This window comes from Hippopotamus amphibius, chromosome 3 (genome assembly GCF_030028045.1).
Source record: "Hippopotamus amphibius kiboko isolate mHipAmp2 chromosome 3, mHipAmp2.hap2, whole genome shotgun sequence".
NCBI lineage: Eukaryota > Metazoa > Chordata > Mammalia > Artiodactyla > Hippopotamidae > Hippopotamus > Hippopotamus amphibius.
In genome coordinates, this window is record NC_080188.1 from 142,144,837 (window position 1) to 142,163,367 (window position 18,531).

The 18,531-nt window shown below is 44.4% G+C and overlaps 1 protein-coding gene across 2 annotated transcripts in view; it reads left to right on the plus strand.

Annotated features, from left to right (window-relative positions):
- Positions 1-1,853: 1,853 nt before the first annotated feature.
- The window catches only part of FMO4 (flavin containing dimethylaniline monoxygenase 4), a 29,844-nt gene continuing 13,166 nt past the window's right edge, over positions 1,854-18,531 (plus strand). Inside the window, exons 1-4 of one of the 2 annotated variants that reach the window (XM_057728132.1) lie at positions 1,854-2,117; positions 5,556-5,695; positions 7,940-8,128; positions 8,755-8,917. In XM_057728132.1, coding sequence (XP_057584115.1) covers positions 5,564-5,695; positions 7,940-8,128; positions 8,755-8,917 — 484 coding nt within the window. In that variant the 5' untranslated portion in view covers positions 1,854-2,117; positions 5,556-5,563. Of the gene's footprint in view, positions 2,118-3,481; positions 3,521-5,555; positions 5,696-7,939; positions 8,129-8,754; positions 8,918-18,531 lie in introns of those variants that run through there. The other variant, XM_057728131.1, reaches the window with a different exon arrangement.

The window sequence follows — 18,531 nt, forward strand, 5'->3', positions numbered from 1 at the left end:
GTTAACAATACTGTATTGTGCATTTTAAAAATTTGTTAAGGACTTCCCTGGTGGCGCAATGGTTAAGAATCTGCCTGCCAACGCAGGGGACATGGGTTCAAGCCCTGCTCTGGGAAGATTCCACATGCCACGGAGCAACTAAGCCCATGCACCAGAACTATTGAGCCTGTGCTCTAGAGCCTGTGAGCCACAAAATAAATAAATAAGTAAATAAATAAAAAATAAATAAAAATTTGTTGAGGGTATATCTCATGTCAAGTAGTCTTACCAAAACCAAACAAACAAAGGGGCATGAGGAAACTTTTGAATATGTTATTTCCTTGAGGGGTGATAGTTTCACAGATGTATGCATATGTCCAAGCTCATCGAATTACATACATTAAATATATGCCGATTTTTTTTGTGCATCAATTATACTTCAATAAAGCCATTGAACCAAAAATGAGTGGTATACAGATAAATGTTTAAAAAATGGCCAGGGGTGTGGGGAGAGCTAGGATTTGTAGTGTTTACCAGTTTTCATGATGTAAACACCCCCACCATGAACAATGTCAAGCTACTATGTTGAACATTACTGTGTGTAATGCCAAGCTATCACTGAACTTGGAAGAGACGCATATTCTCACTGTGCAAGCCAGCTCCAGTATACCACTAAGTAAGAATATTGGAGAAATTAGAAAGTGGACTGTATGTTGGATGACATTACTGAATTTATATTGACTTTCTTAGATGTGGTAACGGTAATGTGATTGTGTGGGAGAATGCCCTTACTCTTGTGAAATATGTGCTGAAATATCCTGAAGGCATCCTGATGTTTGAAGACTACTTTCATATGTGTGTGCACAGGTGTGTGTGTGTGTGTACACGTGTGGAGAAAGAGGGGGCGGAGAAAATTTCAATGTGTCAAGAGGTTGCTAGTTGATGAAATGGGTGAGGGATACATTAGTGTGCATTAAGAAAATTGTTCTTTCAACTTTTCTGTGGGCTTAATATTTTTCAAAAGAAAAATTAATTTGTTGCCAATTTCTATTGAATTTTATTTAAAAATCTTAATTTGCAGTTTCTATTGAAAGGAACCTAAAACCTTGCAATTTGGAGCTTAAGCTCTCAAATAAGACCATTTAGCTGAACCTAATAGATGGGGGATGTGCTTTCCAGTCAGATCTTATCCCAGCCCTCTTCCCTCATTTAGGTTACCTTCCTGACCCCTGTGGGCATCTTCTTTTGCACCCCTGGTCTAGAAACTCTTCAATGAGCCTAAAATGGTCTTTTATGTTGGTTTCCAAGCACTCAATGGAGAAGAAAAGGAAGAAGAAAAAAAAAAAGGTGGTGCCTACTTAGTATTCTATTATTGCCAGTGCTTCTGTAATTATTCCTCACCTTGTGCCCTAGACTAATACCTAAAACCAATTTTACACTTTTTTCAAACATGTTTTACCAGCTTCCTCTGCTGACCCTTTCGGAAAGGATGAAACTGCTTAAATTCCTTATAAATTCTGAATTTTGAAATCACACTTCTGGGGTTAGGGAACTCTAGACTTGGGAGAACTTGATGATATGATAGTCACTTAATTGAATTTCTCCTATGGACAGTTCCTATGATGGTTCAAGGGATTAATTCAAGTCAGACTTTAAGTAGAGGTAGAATGGCTGTTCCACCGGGGATTGTGGTTTGGGGTGGCTTGGCGCCCTCTAAAGGCTACAATGAGAAGAGCAGTCGCTTACCACGTGCTCCCCTTTAAGTTTAGGGCTCCGTCGGAACTGTGACGTTTGGGAGGGTGGAGGAAAAGGGCAGAAGTCGCTTGGGGCTTCGAAACCGAAAGCTTTATTCTAACTCGTCATTTAGCCCTCCCTCGAGATCACGGAAGTATCCAGCTGGTGCCCTACACAACTTTTTTTTCTTCAGTGGGTATAGTTTCTGCTGTCATCAGCATGACAGGAAAGACGGGTGGTTTTTGTTTTAAACCGAGAGCACTTTAAGTCAGCATTCCTTTATTTTTTATTTTTCTTTTAGAATAAAGAGATTGCGTTTGGAATCTTTTTTTTAAGACAGACACTATCTTTGGCTTTTGGCTTTGAAAAATAATTTATCAAAATATCTGCTGTATGCCAACAAGGTAAGTGTCCTGGATTTTTTTTTTTTTTTCTTTTTTAATGTTTAATGAAATGTTTCCAGAAGCTTTCACAGAGAATGACTATTCTCCTCGGTGAGTGCACTCCTTAAAAATGAATGTGATCTCCTTTGAGAGCCTCTTGATTAGGGTTAAAGCAGCAGAGTTATGGAGAAAACCAGGAAGCCAAGGAAAGTTGTGAGGAAACAGTCATGTTGTAGGGGGAAACCACCCGGAAGGAAGATGTGGGTGAGAATAACAGAATCGTGGGACTGTCTGTGATTCCAGGCTCACTTGTGCTTTCATCTTTTGGATGAGGTGGAATTGCCAGGCATTGGGAAACACAAAATATTCCGCAGATGTTAAGTTAAGAAATACCACAGCCAAGGAAGAGCACTGGTAGAGTGATAATAAGAAATATAAATAGATCAAAGTCCAAACTCAAACATCATAATCAGCTACATAATTTGCTAATCATCCAACTCTCTTCATGTCTCAAAATGACTCCTACGTTTTCTGCTCTGTTAGGTATGGGATGGGGTTTTCGTGTTGTTCAAAAGTCCAGTTCAGTAGTTTAGAACCCCTCCTGTTAAGGAACTAAATGTTAGTAACCTTTGCCATACAAGGGACCTTATGTTTATAGCACACTTTGATAGTTTACAAAAAGCTTAACACACCTTACGTCCTCTTCAAGCCTGCAGTATTCTCCCCTGCCTTTCAATCCACATCTATTTTGGGCACAGTTATTTGGCACTTAGTCTCTAAGGCAGTCTGTAAAGGACAAGGTGTTTTTGCTCAAGAAAAACACAACTTGCTATGTGTCTCTAACTAGGTCTCCAGGCATAGCTAAGCAGCCCAAGAGTGTCTGCAAACATTTGTACCCAGAGCACGCTGCTATTAAAACAGGAAGCACCATGTGGTATCATGTGTGTCAGACTCTCCAAATAATGGCATCTTCTTGTGAACAGTCACTGGGGCTATGGTTATTACTATTATTTAGTCATTGGTTCTTAATCATTTTGGGGGCCCCCGCACTTGGCTCAGTACCTGCCCTTAGAGGTACACAGGGTACCTCTGTTGAGTGAATTAATTTGCTGCCAGTCTGTTCACTTTAGCACATTTTTTATTTTAACCAGCGCAATTAACAACTATTTCTTTCATATTATTATTGTAAAAACACAACATAGCAATTCCAGACCTATACCTAGTGCCCTGGAAATTTAAGTGTTCTTACCGGTGAAGGCCATTTATTTCTGATTAAAAGCTTTTGCTCCTTAATTCAAAGGAAACCACAGGTATGTTTGCCTATGTGTTTCCAAAATTGTTGATAAATTTTATCTGTGTGGGCTGTCTTTTCCAGAAAGAAGAGAGGAAAGGAGGGTGTCAGGAAGGTGAGAAGTTAATGCTGAGTAAGTATTTGGTGCTAGGCAGTTTTGTGTAATTATTATCACTGTTTAATATTCAATCCTTCAATATGGCAGTTTTTCTTATTTGCAAACTTAAGTCTTAAGGTGTGTAAACAGGTTGTTTGGGGTCACATGGTTAGTCAGTAGCAGAGACAGAGTTCAAACCCAGTTCTGCTGGCTGCCTCCAAAGTCCATTCTTTTTTTTAGATAGAAAGAAGATTATTATTCAAACTTTATTGATTGTAAAGGAAGAACTGTGATTTGGGAAATTAAATAAGCCTCTACCTAAAGATTATAGTGTAGTTTAAAATGAAATTGAAAAGTGTGGGTTGTTCTACGCTGAGCTCATCCCCACCGCCCCCGCCCCCGCCCCCACCCCAACTCTTCCAAATCAACAGAGACTCCCAAATAAACCAAAAGTCTCAAGGGGAAAAGTGTAAATTTTGCTATAAATAATGAAGCCAAGCATGAAGGTCTCAACCTTACAAAGGGCAGGGTGGCAAGTAAGATTTGGAAAGAGGCAGACTTGAGAAATCCCTCTGATCCTTGTTGCAAATCCCTGGATCCTGCTCTGGAATCTGGCGAGTCCAAGGGGTCTGAGGGCTCAGGAGTCTTCTTCTGCCCTCTGTAGAGTCAGTAACTCCACTTTGCTTTTGTGGCTGGGGGTTCTGATCTATCTAGGAGGTAAGCTACAAAGCCATAAGGACAGATTCCCCCAAGCCCAACCAGAAGGTGTGGCAGCAAGCCTGAGCTCAGGTGAGCGAAGAGGTTTAGTAGCAGGAATCACAGGACACTTCAGGCTCTCAGACCAATGAGATGTGCACATCCAGGCTCATCCTCAGATATCCAGAGTCTCTCGAGACAGCCTTTTATTAACAGAGTGGTCTTAAGTCACGGTCAATGATAATGCTGTATGTTTTCCCATTTACTGGTGTTCAGGGCTCAATAAATATGTTCTCTCTTGGTCTCTCAAGGCAAACACCACTATGGTAAGTGGGCATGACACGACAAAACTCACATGAGTTATACAGCAAGGTCTCTCCTCAAAAAGTACCATGTCTTCAAAGGCAAAGTCAAATTAGTCAACTACTCTTCTTGTGTCTCTCAGACTGGCCAAGAGGGTTAAGGAAAAGGCAGCACTTACAACTGAGTCCATCTGACACTTCAAGGCCTCCGTGTGACGTAAACCTGATTTGCTGGAATTAACTCAGTGGTTAGCCCATCTAATCAAAGCAAAAGCTACGTTGATGTTTGCAGAAGCCCAAAACATAAAATCAAGAAAAACGCCCATAAATCCCATGACACAATTATACTTCCTCCAGTCTCTCCTGACAAGTTCGGCATCCCCATTTCCATATGACCTCATCTTGGTCTCTAGAATATGCCATGTGACTTTCCTTGGGACTTAGTTCTATATTACAGTCAGTAAACCTTTTTCTGTGCAAAAGTAAGAACCTTCCCTAAATTCATGTAATATCTTTTTTGCTGGCAGGACATAGCCCATGACTAGCTGTTCTTTAGGGTTTTAGATGCTTTGAATAAAAACTAACATCTTTGCTGGTTGCAATTCCTAGCATTTCAGAGGGACTGGGTGATAGCAAAGAGTCCTTTTAATATTGAAAGGATCTAAAGTCTTAAAGGGATCAAGGTCCTGGCTACACTAGCTAATAATATGAGCAAAATTTAATTGAGCACTTACTATGTAGCAGACACACTTCCAACATATCTCAGTCATTTAATTTCATAGCAGATATTTAAAATAGGTATTATTATCTCCACTCCCATTGTAGTGATGAGAAACCTGAGGCACAGAGAAGATCAACAACTAGCCTAAGGTCATACTATAAATAAATGAAGCCAAGAGTCAAACCAAAACAGTCTGATTTCAGGGCCCTCATCTTTAGCCAAAATGTGATTTTTGCCTCAGCTCAAAGATGAAAGGAGGGTATTTATATCACTGTAAAAGTTGAGTTCTGTGACAAGGGCTTCCTTTTAGCCTCGTCATATAAAGAAGCATTGCTCAACCTCTCTCACACAGAACACACCATGGCCAAGCGAGTGGCGGTGATTGGAGCTGGTGTGAGTGGCCTGTCCTCCATCAAATGCTGCTTGGATGAGGGCCTGGAGCCCACCTGCTTTGAAAGAAGTAATGACATCGGGGGACTGTGGAAGTTCACTGTGCGTAGTTCATACCCCCCACCTCCACCGATCATAATCTGGCTGTTTGCTTTCTCCCTGCCCAGGCATGGTGGCTTTAGCCTAACTTGGTGGTCTAGCAAGGGAGCAGCTCACTGCGGTGACACAAGTTTGTGTATGGTGTCCTGCTGACCCCATGCAGATGCAGTCTGATAGGTGATGAACTTGGAGAATTGGCAGGGTAGGGGAAAGAGACGAAGGAAAGAGGAAGAAAGAGTTAAGTCTGATAAACGAACATAGTATTGGGAGTTATGATGATTTCCAGGCCATGGACATTCTAAGACAAAGTAGTGGAGTGTCACGTTGGGTAAGCTGAGTGGCCTTAGTGAATATGGAGCAGATGACTCCTTAGGAAGGACAGAAGTTGGCATCAGGGAGTGGAGCCCCAGCCCCCAGGCACGTTCAGGTCTTTGGGAAGAGAACTGACAAGGGTGAGGCAAGAATCCAGACTTTGAAAGGTCTAGGGGCTAGTTTTCACATTATCAGAAGAAGAACCCAGGTACTAATCCACCCTTCTTAGGAGTAGAATATTCAGCCTGGTAGGGTATGCTCAAGGCTAGGCCAGCCATTAGGTGACTTGAACACCAGGAAGTGGGGCTGGAAATGGCTAAATGCCACCTGCCTCTGGCCAGAATTGGCCTGGTCACTGGGAATGGCAGGGTCTTCAGAGGGAATAAAGGGATCTGCCCCAGTGGTAGGGTATTAGGTGTCAGAAGATGGTAGACCCAAATATTTAAATGCTTTGGTCAAAGAGAGAAGAGCAGCCTTTAGTGGGAGCTCAAGGCTGGGGGGTGGGGGATACTTCAAACTGGTATGAATGAGGGAAGGCTTCTCGGAGGAGGTAGCATTTTCCAGTCTTTGATGGATGGTGAAGAAAACAGAATAAGCAAATGCATGTAAGTGATCACAACCCTAGGATTATAGCATACTGGGGAAAAATAATTTTTTTCTGGTTTACTGTGGGCCTCATCAAGCCACCAAATGTCAGTGTAGAAGAAAGTATTAGGTCTGGTTTGTGTACCTTCTGCTGTTTGACCCCGTGGTTGGTTTGGTTTCCTTCTCCTATTGTAAAGTGACATAGGTTAATTTTAGAAAATAATACTAAGTTAAACAAAAGAAAAATACAAATTAAATATAATATCAATACTCATGAGTCCGTGCTATTAAAATTTTGATGTAATTTCTTCTAGTCATACAAATTTTTTTTTTCAAAAATGCAATTATAGTATTCATTTTCATCCATTCAACAAGTACTTGTGATGTCCCCCTACCAGGACATATAGGGAACAAGATAGACAAGGACCCAACCCTCCTTACAGTCTGGTGGGTAACAGAAACAGTAAACAGATCGTTACAATGCAGTATGATGGATTCTGTGTTCAAAGTACAGGGTGCTAGGGCGGGGGTGGAGGGGGTGCACAGGAGCTACCTTGTGAAGATCTGTTGGGTCATGGAAGGCTTCTTAGAGAACATGATGGCGAAGAAAGAGACTTGAAGAAGAAATAGAGATTAGCTTTGGCCATGAGAAGTTCACTGGTGCCTTTAATATAGATCTTTTTGTTTGTTGTTTTATTTTTGAATGACAGAGATCAAGACAAGATAATGAGTTGAGGAGTCCAGGAGAAAACAGAGGCTGCCAGTATGTGATGATTCTTTCCTGAAGACTGAGATAAGACAGAGGGAGACAAGGCTGGAAGGGGATGTATGTTGAAAGGGAGTTTTGCTTTGAAATTTTGAGTCCTCGGTATTTTACTTTAAGTGTGGATGGGAAGGAGCCAATGAAGAGAGAGTGGTTGAAAATATACATAGACAATAAGTGGAAAAATCAGTGAGGAGTTCCTTAAGCAAAGGCTAGAGGGAGAGGTGCAGAGCATGAGCAGAGGGAGTAATCATGGTACGGGAAGAAGGAAGAGATCAGCAGGAGAGACCACGGGCCCGCATTCATGGATTGCTGAAGGGCAGTGTCAGTCTCGGAGAGCCATGTTAAATGTTGTTAGCTTCTTTGTAGTTTGAGAAAGATATTGTATTTTACAACTCCAACCCCACCGGTGATTTCTGAGAACTATAGCATGGGGACCCAATGCTAAAATTTCCAGAAACTCTTTGGAATTACAAATGGGGCACTAACTGCTGATGGTCTCTGCTGTCTGCCTCCTATCCACACCTCCCCCACCCCTACCTCTGCCCCCATGCCGCCCCATCAGGCTAACTGTGCTTTCACCACAGGAAACTTCTACAGATGGGATGACCAGGGTCTACAAGTCATTAGTGACAAACATCTGCAAAGAAATGTCATGTTACAGCAACTTCCCCTTCCAAGAAGATTATCCCAATTTCATGAACCAAGAAAAATTTTGGGAGTACCTCCAAGAGGTTGCTGAGCACTTTGGCCTGCTGAAATACATTCAGTTTAGGGTAAGACACCTTGGGTTATGGAAGGTTAATGAATAGCAGCTGGCCCATTCACCCATCTGATGGAAATGGGATGCTTAAATAAACTTCTTCCTGACTTTCTCTCTATATGAATAAGGTACATAATAATCATGCTGGTCATGTTTTACTCAAATAAGTCACTAAAATACTGAATTTCTGGTTCTTCCTCTAAATCCAAACTCTCATTTAGGATGAAATTCAGATTTTTTTTTTTTTTTTTGAGAAGAAAGGAAAAATGGATTTTGTTCATGAAACCCATTGGGAAGAAATGACTAGAGGTCTGAACCTCAGAAATTATAATGAGTCAAAACTCATTTTCCTAAATTTTTGTGACCATCAGTATTTTAACTCATCTCCTTCTCACCAGGAATAAAAACTGAATGGCAGTGAAGGCATTCAGATGTTTTGGGTCTTAATCTATATGACCACTTTTGAGATTTTGCTCAAGTTATTTAACTTCTCTAGGGAGAAGGTAAACCAATATTAACAGACCTGCTATCTTGGGACTGACTTGGCCCACCTGAAATAACAGACATGGTTACCATACAGTCATTGCATGAGGTCCCAAGATGACCAATGGAAAGCAAGCATTTGTCTTTTGCTTTCAGACCACAGTGTGCAGCGTAACAAAGCGTCCTGACTTCTCCGAAACCGGTCAGTGGAATGTTGTCACAGAGACAGAGGGGAAGCAGGACAGAGCTGTCTTTGATGCCGTCATGGTTTGTACTGGACATTTCCTGAATGCCCGTTTACCTTTGGAGTCATTTCCTGGTGAGTCATTTCTACCTAAAACCAATGCCTACTCTTCTGGGTTCTTCTAGAAGTTACTGATTTGTAATGGGAAATATTTCCTCATGATTATAGACAACTTAATGTTCACCCTCAGAAATAATACGTACGAAGTAACTTTGAAAGATATAAAATACTATATAGGTGTCAGGTTTTATTATTTACTTATTAATATAAATACTGATGTTATCATTCAAGTTTTATCATACCTGTCTGATTCAAGTTCAATGAACACATAACGCTCAAAACTATCAGATCGGTCATGAAAACAACAGGCTTTAAATTTTGTCATTGAATTACAGGTCATTTGAATCAGCAGTGACCTGTAATTCAGTAACTTAAAGGAAATGAGAGTAAAAGGAAACCTGACAGAATTTTTTTTGAGAAATAGACCTGGGGGAATTCCCTGGTAGCGCAGTGGTTGAGAATCTGCCTGCAAGGGCAGGGGACACAGGTTCAATCCCTGGTCCAGGAAGATCCCGCATGCCCCAGAGCAACTAAGCCCGTGTGCCACAACTACTGAGCATGTGCTCTAGAGCCTGCGAGTCACAACTACTGAGCCCACATGCTCTAGGGCCTGTGTGCCGAAACTACTGAGCCCACATGCTACAACTACTGCAGACCATGTGCCTAGAGCCTGTGCTCTGCAACAAGAAAAGCCACCACGATGAGATGCCGGCACAACACAACAAAGAGTAGCCCCTACTTGCCACAACTAGAGAAAGCCCACTCGCATCAACGAAGACCCAACGCAGCCAAAAAAAAAAAAAAAAAGACCAGAAATTATACATGCAAAGAAATATCGTCACCCTCCAAAATGGTCATCACAATAATAATCCATTGGCCTCCTAAGCCAGGGCTATCCACACAACGGCATTTTAGAAATTCCCCTTGGGAAATGCTTTTGATCCAATAGCATGTTCTTTTTATATACTCACAACTGGCAAATCTCCCTCTTTTGAGGTCAAATGAGGATTACTAAAATGTAGTAAAGCTACTCTTCTTCTGTTACTCATAAGTGGCCCTAAAGGCAACTGAGTATGAAGTTTTGAAACTTCTTTGAGAAATTAAAAGAACTTTTAAGAAAGGAAGATGTGAAGAAAAAAGTTTGCAAACCTTTGCCAATAGAAAATGAAATATAGGGCTTCCCTGGTGGCACAGTGGTTACGAATCTGCCTACCAATGCAGGGGACACGGGTTCGAGCCCTGGTCTGGGAAGATCCCACATGCCGTGGAGCAACTAAGCCCGTGTGCCACCACTACTGAGCCTACACTGTAGAGCCTGTGAGCCACAACTATTGAGCCCACATGCCACAACTACTGAAGCCCCTGTTCCTAGAGCCTGTGCTCCTCAACAAGAGAAGCCACCGCAATGAGAAGCCTGAGCACCACAACGAAGAGTAGCCCCCGCTCACCGCAACTAGAGAAAGCCCACACACAGCAACAAAGACCCAACACAGCCAATTAATTAAATAATTAATTTTTAAAAATGAAATGTTATGAACAAATTAACAAAAATTCTATTAACAAAATATTCTATTTTTAAAATATATTAGGAACTGAAGGAGAATTCAATATATAATTTTGCAAAGAAGCAATATTGTAAATGGTGGGTCAGCTTCAGGCTTGTTGCTAGTCTAGAGGCTGACTACACAATCACACAGAACTAAAGGGATATATAACTGCCTTTTGTAACAGTGCTTCTATAGGGAAATGTGTCACAAGTGTCAAACAAGTGATACTTTTGGAATTACGTGTCTTGTCAGGTTTGAGGTGGCTAATCCTTTACTCCTAACTGCCTTCAGTTTCACTGCGACTATAACTAAAGAACACTGCTGCAAAAGAGAAGTCAAGAGCTGAGAGGTGATGATCCTTGTGGCAGCATGAAGTGTCCAGACTGACAGAATGGGTCCCAAGGAAAGAAACTGGCTAAACATAAAACTGGAATAGCTACACAGTTTTGCATCATCTTGAGAGTAGACATTTCTACATACCTTACTGACCTCCGGGAGGTGGGGGAGGAATGATTGTAATAGAAATATTGAGGTGCCCCTCTCTTTTGCCCTAAAACCCAGATGTTGGGGAAGGAAGAAACCCATACATAAGATTTTAGAGACTCCTTCTGAGGGGGTCTTGATTTACGACCAGCCTTTAGAAGAATCTTTTACAGGGGGACAGCAGGACAGATAATCCCAATTTCCTCTGTGTTTCCAGAGTGAGGTATCTCAGTGAGTGTACACGGTGTAAGGCAGCGGTCCCCAACCTTTTTGGCACCAGGGACCATTTCCGTGGAAGACAGTTTTTCCAAGGACGGTGGTGGGGTGGGGGATGGTTCAGGTGGTTATGTGCGCGATGGGGAGCAATGGGGAGCTGCAGGGGAAGCTTCGCTCACTCACTCGCTACTCACTCGCTCTCACCTGCTGCTGCGCTGCCCAGTTCCTAACAGCGTGGCCCAGGAGTTGGGGACCCCTGGTGTAAGGTTTCCAGGAAGTTCTGGTCTGCTACGGTTCCCTGCAGGCAATGGCCCTGGATAAGTAACATTTAGCATAAAGGTTATGAACAAAGTTCTGGTTCCAGACCCTGACCTCTCTAAGCCTCAGCAAAGTGGAAATATGAGGTCCCATCTCAGAGTAGTGATGAGGACTAAATGAGAGCATCTGTGTAAAATAACTTAGCATAGTACAGAGCACACAATAAGCACTCCATAAACAGTAGCTACTACTGTTACGAATCATGACCTTTTGTGAGCTATTATGCACCACCTGAGACCTGCTTGGAAGAACCTGACTTCCCCCAGACTAAGAATTATTTCCCCCTCTTAGTTAAGTTATAACCCCGGCCTCCGCAACCATTCCACCTCGGACTGCTGGATCCTCCCAGAGTCCTTACGGACATCATGGGATGAGTAGCACAAAGTCCAGTTCTGCAGGTCATGCCTCTTCATTCTTCTCTCTCCCATGCTCAGAAGTTGTGTGAGAGTAACTCTCTAAACACATAACAGTTGTAATCATTAATTACAGATTAGTGATTTCACATGCCTAATTATATTTGATCGATCTTTAACAAATATCCTTAAACTTTGTGAGCGTTGTACATGGACTTCAAGTGCCTGGTGTTCCTTCTCCTGAGGCAGTTGCTAACCATTTTCCAACACACAACATTAGGGGAATAATTATAAGATGAATAAACCACAATAGCAAAGTACTCCAGAGATATTTGGTGACAAGGCAAATTAAGCCCTATACCCCTCAGCAGACCCTTTTTTTTTTTTTTTTCTGAATTAGTAGTTTTGATTTACCAAGTAGATTCCTTTGAGGGGGGAGGAGGCAGTCCATTACTGACATAATCATTGACTCAGAACTACCTATGCATTCTGTACTTTTTCTTGGGTCTCCTGCTCAAATATGCAATTATGTAGAACCTATTATTTCAAAAGCATTGTGTTAGGTACATACAAAATCTGTGAACCATGGTTGAGCCCTAAGGAAGTTTCTCTCCAGCCAAACCTCAGTAAATGACTTGAAGCCCCACTCTCTAATGCATTCAGGGTACGTGCTCTTCCCCCTTCTTGAAACCCTCTTAGTGCTTCCCTTTTCAAATTCCTAATCATCTTTCTAATGTCGTTCTTTCACAAAAAAAAGAATCACGTCCTCAGTTCCACCAGGATGCCTCCCCTAGGTCAGTCTAGGCCAGTGTCCATCGTAATGCCTCCTGTTACGATGCAGTATAGTATCATGCTTGACAGCTGAGCTCCGGAGTCAGATGACCTGACTTCCTGTCCAGCCTCTGCTACTTACTGTTCGGCCTTGGGCAAGTTGCTTAACTTCTCTGTGCCTCACTCTCAGCATTAGTAAAATTGAATTATAATATTGTTCACCCTGGGACTTCCCTGGTAGCGCAGTGGTTAACAATCTGCCCGCAGGGGACACGGGTTCAAGCCCTGCTCTGGGAAGATCCCACACACTGCAGAGCAACTAAGCCTGTGCGCCACAACTACTGAGCCTGTACTCTAGAGTCTGTGAGCCACAACTACTGAAGCCCACGTGCCTAGAGCCCACGCTCAGCAACAAGAGAAGCCACTACAATGAGAAGCCCATGCACCACAAGGAAGAGTAGCCCCCGCTCTCTGCAACTAGAGAAAGCCTGCGCCCAGCAACAGACCCAATGCAGCCAATAAATAAAAAATAAATTTATTAAAAAAAATACATATATTGTTCACCCTATGAAGTTGTTGTGAGTTTTAAACTAATTAATATGTATAAAGCCCTTAGAAGGGTGTTTGGGACTTGCTACTAAGGGCTGAATAAGCATTAGTTAGCTATTGTCTATTTGCCTATTTCTCACGCGAGGATAAACTCCTTCAGGGTAAAGACTGCCTTTTATCCTCACGTGTCCTAAACCTAAAACCTGAAACAGTGCCTTGGGTTGTACAGTGCTGAAAGTGTGGGTCATGTAAGGCACAGTTATTAACCAACTGTGTTTTTTCTTATAAAAATAGGTCCCTGCAGGCCTCATCTGCAGGGCTTCTGCCCTTGGCTGCAATTTCAGGCCATTCCCAACGCTTTTCTGGTCACTCTCAAATAATGAAAAGTCTGCTATCGTTGGTTTTTTTTTTGGGGGGGGGGGGGGGGCGGGGTTTGCTATGCCACATGGCATGCAGAATCTTAGTTCTCTGACCAGGGATCGAATCCATGACCCCTGCAGTGGAAGCACAGAGTCCTAACCACTGGACCACCAGGGAATTCCCCCAACTTCTCGTTTTTATAACTGAAATGTTCTGTCTCATGTAATAGTAAAAACTTGCAATTACCTGTAACGGTGAAGCTTCTCCCCTCCCCCAGCTAGCATCTGCTTTGTGCTGACAGCTGCAGTGGGAAGAGATGGTGTGCCTGGCTGCTCCCCTCCTCTGCCAGTTCCTCCTCCTGCAAACCCTTGGCCTACCAGCAGCAGTCTCCGGCCCTTCCAGAATTGGAGTCAGGGGAAAGACAAGAAGTAAGGGTGCAGGAAAGGCTTTTCTTGACTGGCACCAATCAGGTGCTAGTTCTCTCAGGTCTTGGGGGCGGCTTTCCTAGGCTCTGCTCCAGAGAGATGCCCCCTTGCTGGGGCTCTCTCAGTGCAGCCCCTGTTGTAGACCAACCACTCTCAGTCTGGCCATTTTACAAGTCCATAAACCCTAGTTCCTCCCCAGGTTACTTCCATACAGACTATCTGTTAAGGTCTCATTGCCAGTCCAGATGGCTACCTTGTGCAAAGTCCCTTTAAGTTGGCATCAGACAGGCTCTCTTCTACCTGGCTTTCATCTGGTCCACATGAAACATGTATTCCACACTTTCAGCAGTAGATGAAAAACTTGCTACTGGGGCAGCCACCACCCCTTGCAGGCAGTTCCAGTCACAGCCTTTCAAGCATGGGTCACACACCCATCTCTGTGCTCCATAGATTCCAAGGGTCAAGGTCTCCCAGAGGTCTCCCGGAAACCCCTCAAATCTGGCTCTGTGTCTTGGGGACAGAAAATGCGACAGCACTTTAAATCCTTTCCTGAAAGTCTCCAATTTCCAACCTCTGGCCACATCGACTTCAGTCTCTGAAAGTGAGTAAGGGGCTAAGGATTGCAAAACTGGGCTGCATACACCTTCTTTATAAGTTCTGCCTAGTTGGTTTAGCACCTCCTTGGGAATGAGGCAACTATGGCATTTAGTTTTCAGCTTTGGGGGCCTCAGCAGGCAAAGACTCCTATAAAACATTGTATAGTAGCTCTTCAATAAATGTTATTGAGTAAATGAATGAATCAGTGACTGTAGGGTAGGAGAGTGATAGGTCCAGGAGACAGTTTTATCTTCTTACATTAAAATTGCAAAAGTACTTGAAGAATTGGGGTGAGACGCTGAGGAGTCCTCTCAAGTGCAGAGCCTCCCTTTCTGATTCTTTGTCATCACACCAGTCAGTAGGTCTGAAGGTCGCTGGCCCCATCGCCTTTTTTTCCTCTGCCACCTCTGATAATTTCCATTGCTGCAGCTGTTACCAGAGGCCCTTTCAAGTTGGTCCCCAACCTCCTGCCTGGTGTTGTTCAAGCCAAGAGACCAAATTCAGTTCAGAAGCAAAGGAACGCTTTATTCTTTGATCAGAGAATGGAGAGGGGCGAGATCTGGCTCTAGAGAAGGCGCTTTCCAGGAAAGGCCACAGAGGGGCCGCTTTGTAAGGTTCTCGTCAGTGGGGAGGGGGCGGAGTTCTCGCGAGACAGGCGCCCACGTGTTGCTCTCTCCAGGTCGCGGGGTGGACCCTAGGAACTCAGGTCTGAAGGACCAAGAGCGAGGCCTCTGCACGCGGCACCCTGTGAGCAAATGACACCAGACTAAGCACAACAGAAAAGAAAAAAAGGTTAAACTTATCCTATTACCCAGAATGGGCTTTGCTGGTGACAAATTCCTCCTCTGTCTTTTGCGAGAGGCGCTGAGGGGTGCAGGCCCCTCTTCTGTAACTGCTTTCCTGTTGATCTGGGGCATTGTCTTAACCCCAGGGAGAGGCCCAGAGCTTCTTCCCAGCTGCCTTTAGATGTGTTTGATGGTCACCAGGCTTCAACCCTAACTGTTCGTATCCCTGAGCGACCACCATTTGTCTAACCTTTCAGAGAGAAAGAACAACAGGTAATTTAAGATATGTGGCCCAAGTATTAGCAAGAGCAAGTGTTTCCTAAAAATGCAGGTATCTATGTCTCTTGCCTTAGGCTAACATGCCCTGATGTGGAGGCTCATTGCTGTGGCCTAAGTATCCCGTGTCACACTTTGTTGTTTTTTTGGAAAAGAAGCTTCAGCTCAGAGAGAGGTTCACATGAGTAGTCGGGGGGCCCAGGGCCCCAGGTTGTCTCTCTGGAGGTTGGGGTTTGGGGGCCTCTTCGCTCAAGGGTGATGTGCCCGCAGAGTAATCCCTGCAAGCTCAGGACAGAGCGGGTGGTTAGGGTCATCTAGTGGGGTCCATTGCCCTTAGGACTGAGCTGGTCTTGCAGGTGGCTGGTGTTCCAGGTTTTTAGGTGCACCCAGTCTCCTGGCCAGAATGGGTGGAGGGCCAGGTCAGTGGGTGCAGGCAGCACCTGATTACCGTATTCTGTGAGAGCTTCCATGGTTTCTCCTCCCTGGAGGGCACACTTGAGTTGTTGCATTTTAAGTTAAGGTGTCCCTTCTCTCAGGCTCGGGTAGTGGGTCTACCATATGTGAATTCAAATGCACTTAACTTATCCCTTGGGGTGAATCACATGCGGAGCAGGGCAATTGGAAGCAACCTAATCCACTTTTCTTGAGTTTCCAGACATAGCTTGGCTAAGGCCTGTTTCAAAGGCTGATTGGATCTCTCTACTCCCCCCCATTGGGGCCTCCAGGCTGCGTGCAGTTCTGTCCACAGTGCGCGTGATCCCCTTCACTGCTTGAGACACAAATGCTGGACCATTATCGGTTTGTAGGGATCCTGGGAGCCCAAATGTAGGAATTATTTCTGTTAGTAATGTTTCTATCCACCTAGAAAAAGAGTCTACTAGCACCAGGAGATACTTGAAAGCGCCAAGTACACTCGCCATGACAGTGAAATCAGTCTGCCAGTCTTCCCGAGGATATGTCTGTCTGATCTGAACAGGCCTTACCTGGGGGCCTCTCGGGAGTCTGGTGTTGGAATTGTTCATTGTGCAGATGGGGCAAGTCTCAACTATCCAACTGATTGTATTTTTCATGCCAGGAGTTACCATGACCTCAGCTATTTGGTATTCCCTTCCAATGACTCAGGGTCATTGGTAGGATAGATCCAGAGGCATTCCCCGAAGCTCTCCAGGAATGCCAATCTGTTGGCTCATGATTGATTTCCTATATCTTATTCCACTTGACAGGTTTCTTTCCTGCTGAAATGTTTTTGGGTCAGAGGGTGATATCCTGAAAACTTCCAGTTCTGCAGAATGTACCCTAATGGGCTGTCCTTCAGTATGGCAGATATTTGGGTCCCCATACCTTAGATTTTCTGCTTCAGATTTGTTTCAAACTACCAAAGGGAGCAGTTAGAGTGATTCTAGTGGAGGGCAGGGACACACAAATGCCACAAGATTTGGCCTAAATAAGATATCCAGTCCAGGAACCAGCATCAGACTCTTACTAGAGTCCTCAAAGACCAAAATAGGAGGCATCCAAGTGGCTTGGACTCTGATATAACTGGGGGTCCCCCTGGAATCTGTAAGGGCCTGTGGTTTAGATAGTTAGTCTCTCCTCAGGCCAAATGTCCCACAAGAGGTTAGACAGGACTACCTCTGGGCTGGACCAGCTTAACCATGTTACTTCCTGACCAACTCGGTCTGTTTGGGAGTAGTACAGCTGTCTGAGACAGGGGGCTTCTCTTTCCTCTTTGGCCAGAAAAGAGGAGATTTTGGACTTCCCACCAGGTAAGAGCTAAAACACCAGGGATTCCATGGGATACTCATCAGATCACGGGGGCAGCTGGTATTCTGCGCTGATACCATTCTTGTTCTTGCCAGAAGCTCATAGGGTTTCCCGATAATGGGATTCCTGGTCTTGCAAGCAATTCATAGGGTTCCCCATCCCGCTTCAGAGAAACAAACACTGACCAGAAGAGATCAAGTCGCTGGTTGTGTACCTACCTTGGAACCCTTTCACACTCAGGCATCTCTGGTGCCTTTTCCTGAACTCAGAGCACGCATCCCCGTTCCATTAATGTCAGGCAGTCCTTATTACCTGAGCCTTTTCCCTGTCTTGCCTCTTGGCTGATGGGCCTTGCCACTTTCCTTTACCAAACCAAAAATGACTATGGTTTGGTCATGGTCCCTGGAGGTCGGCGAGGAAGACCAAAAACCCTGGTATGGTCACTACTGCTTTGTACATGGGTCAAGAGGACAGCACTGCTGGTGAGACCGTGGGCAAGACTGCCATGGCTCCCTTGTGTCCACAGGTCGCCATGATCCCCAGGCAGCCGGTACCGTGGGAAAGCCGGCCAGAGGCGGTGGGCAAACACACCTGACTTTCAGTCTCCAGTCCCCAAGGATTGGAGGCCACAGTATGATCCCCTCAAGGGGGCTCAGTCTAGATTACTCTGTGGGCTACACTGTGTGTGCACCAAACCCGGGTTCAAGTTGCTGGTCAGAGTTGCTCTGAATCTGGCCTAAGGCTGCAGCCATTCTACCCTGTCCGGGTGAGCTCAAAGACCAGAGTCAGTCATCCTCATGCAAACCTCCCAAAGCCTCTGCCATCCTCCACCTGGAGCCAGGGCGAGCTCAGAGCCTAGTGAATAGGTGGTGAAAAGGCCATGGCCCATCCCATCTAGGTCACCAAAATTTGTTAGCAACCCTTTTGAGTTGGTCCCCACCAAGGCTCCTCCTGCCCCATATTGTTCAAGCCGATAGAACAAGACCAAGTTTGGATCAGAAGCAAAGGAAAGTTTTATTCTTTGATCAGAGAGTGGAGAGATGCGAGCTCATGCTCTAGTACAGTCTTTCCCCAGCAGGCCAGCTCTGGGGCTTCTTTATAGGCATCTCATCAGCAGGGAGGAGGGTGGAGTTCTTGCAGCTCAGGCACAGCTGTGCTGCTCTTGGCTGCAGATTGCAGTGCCAG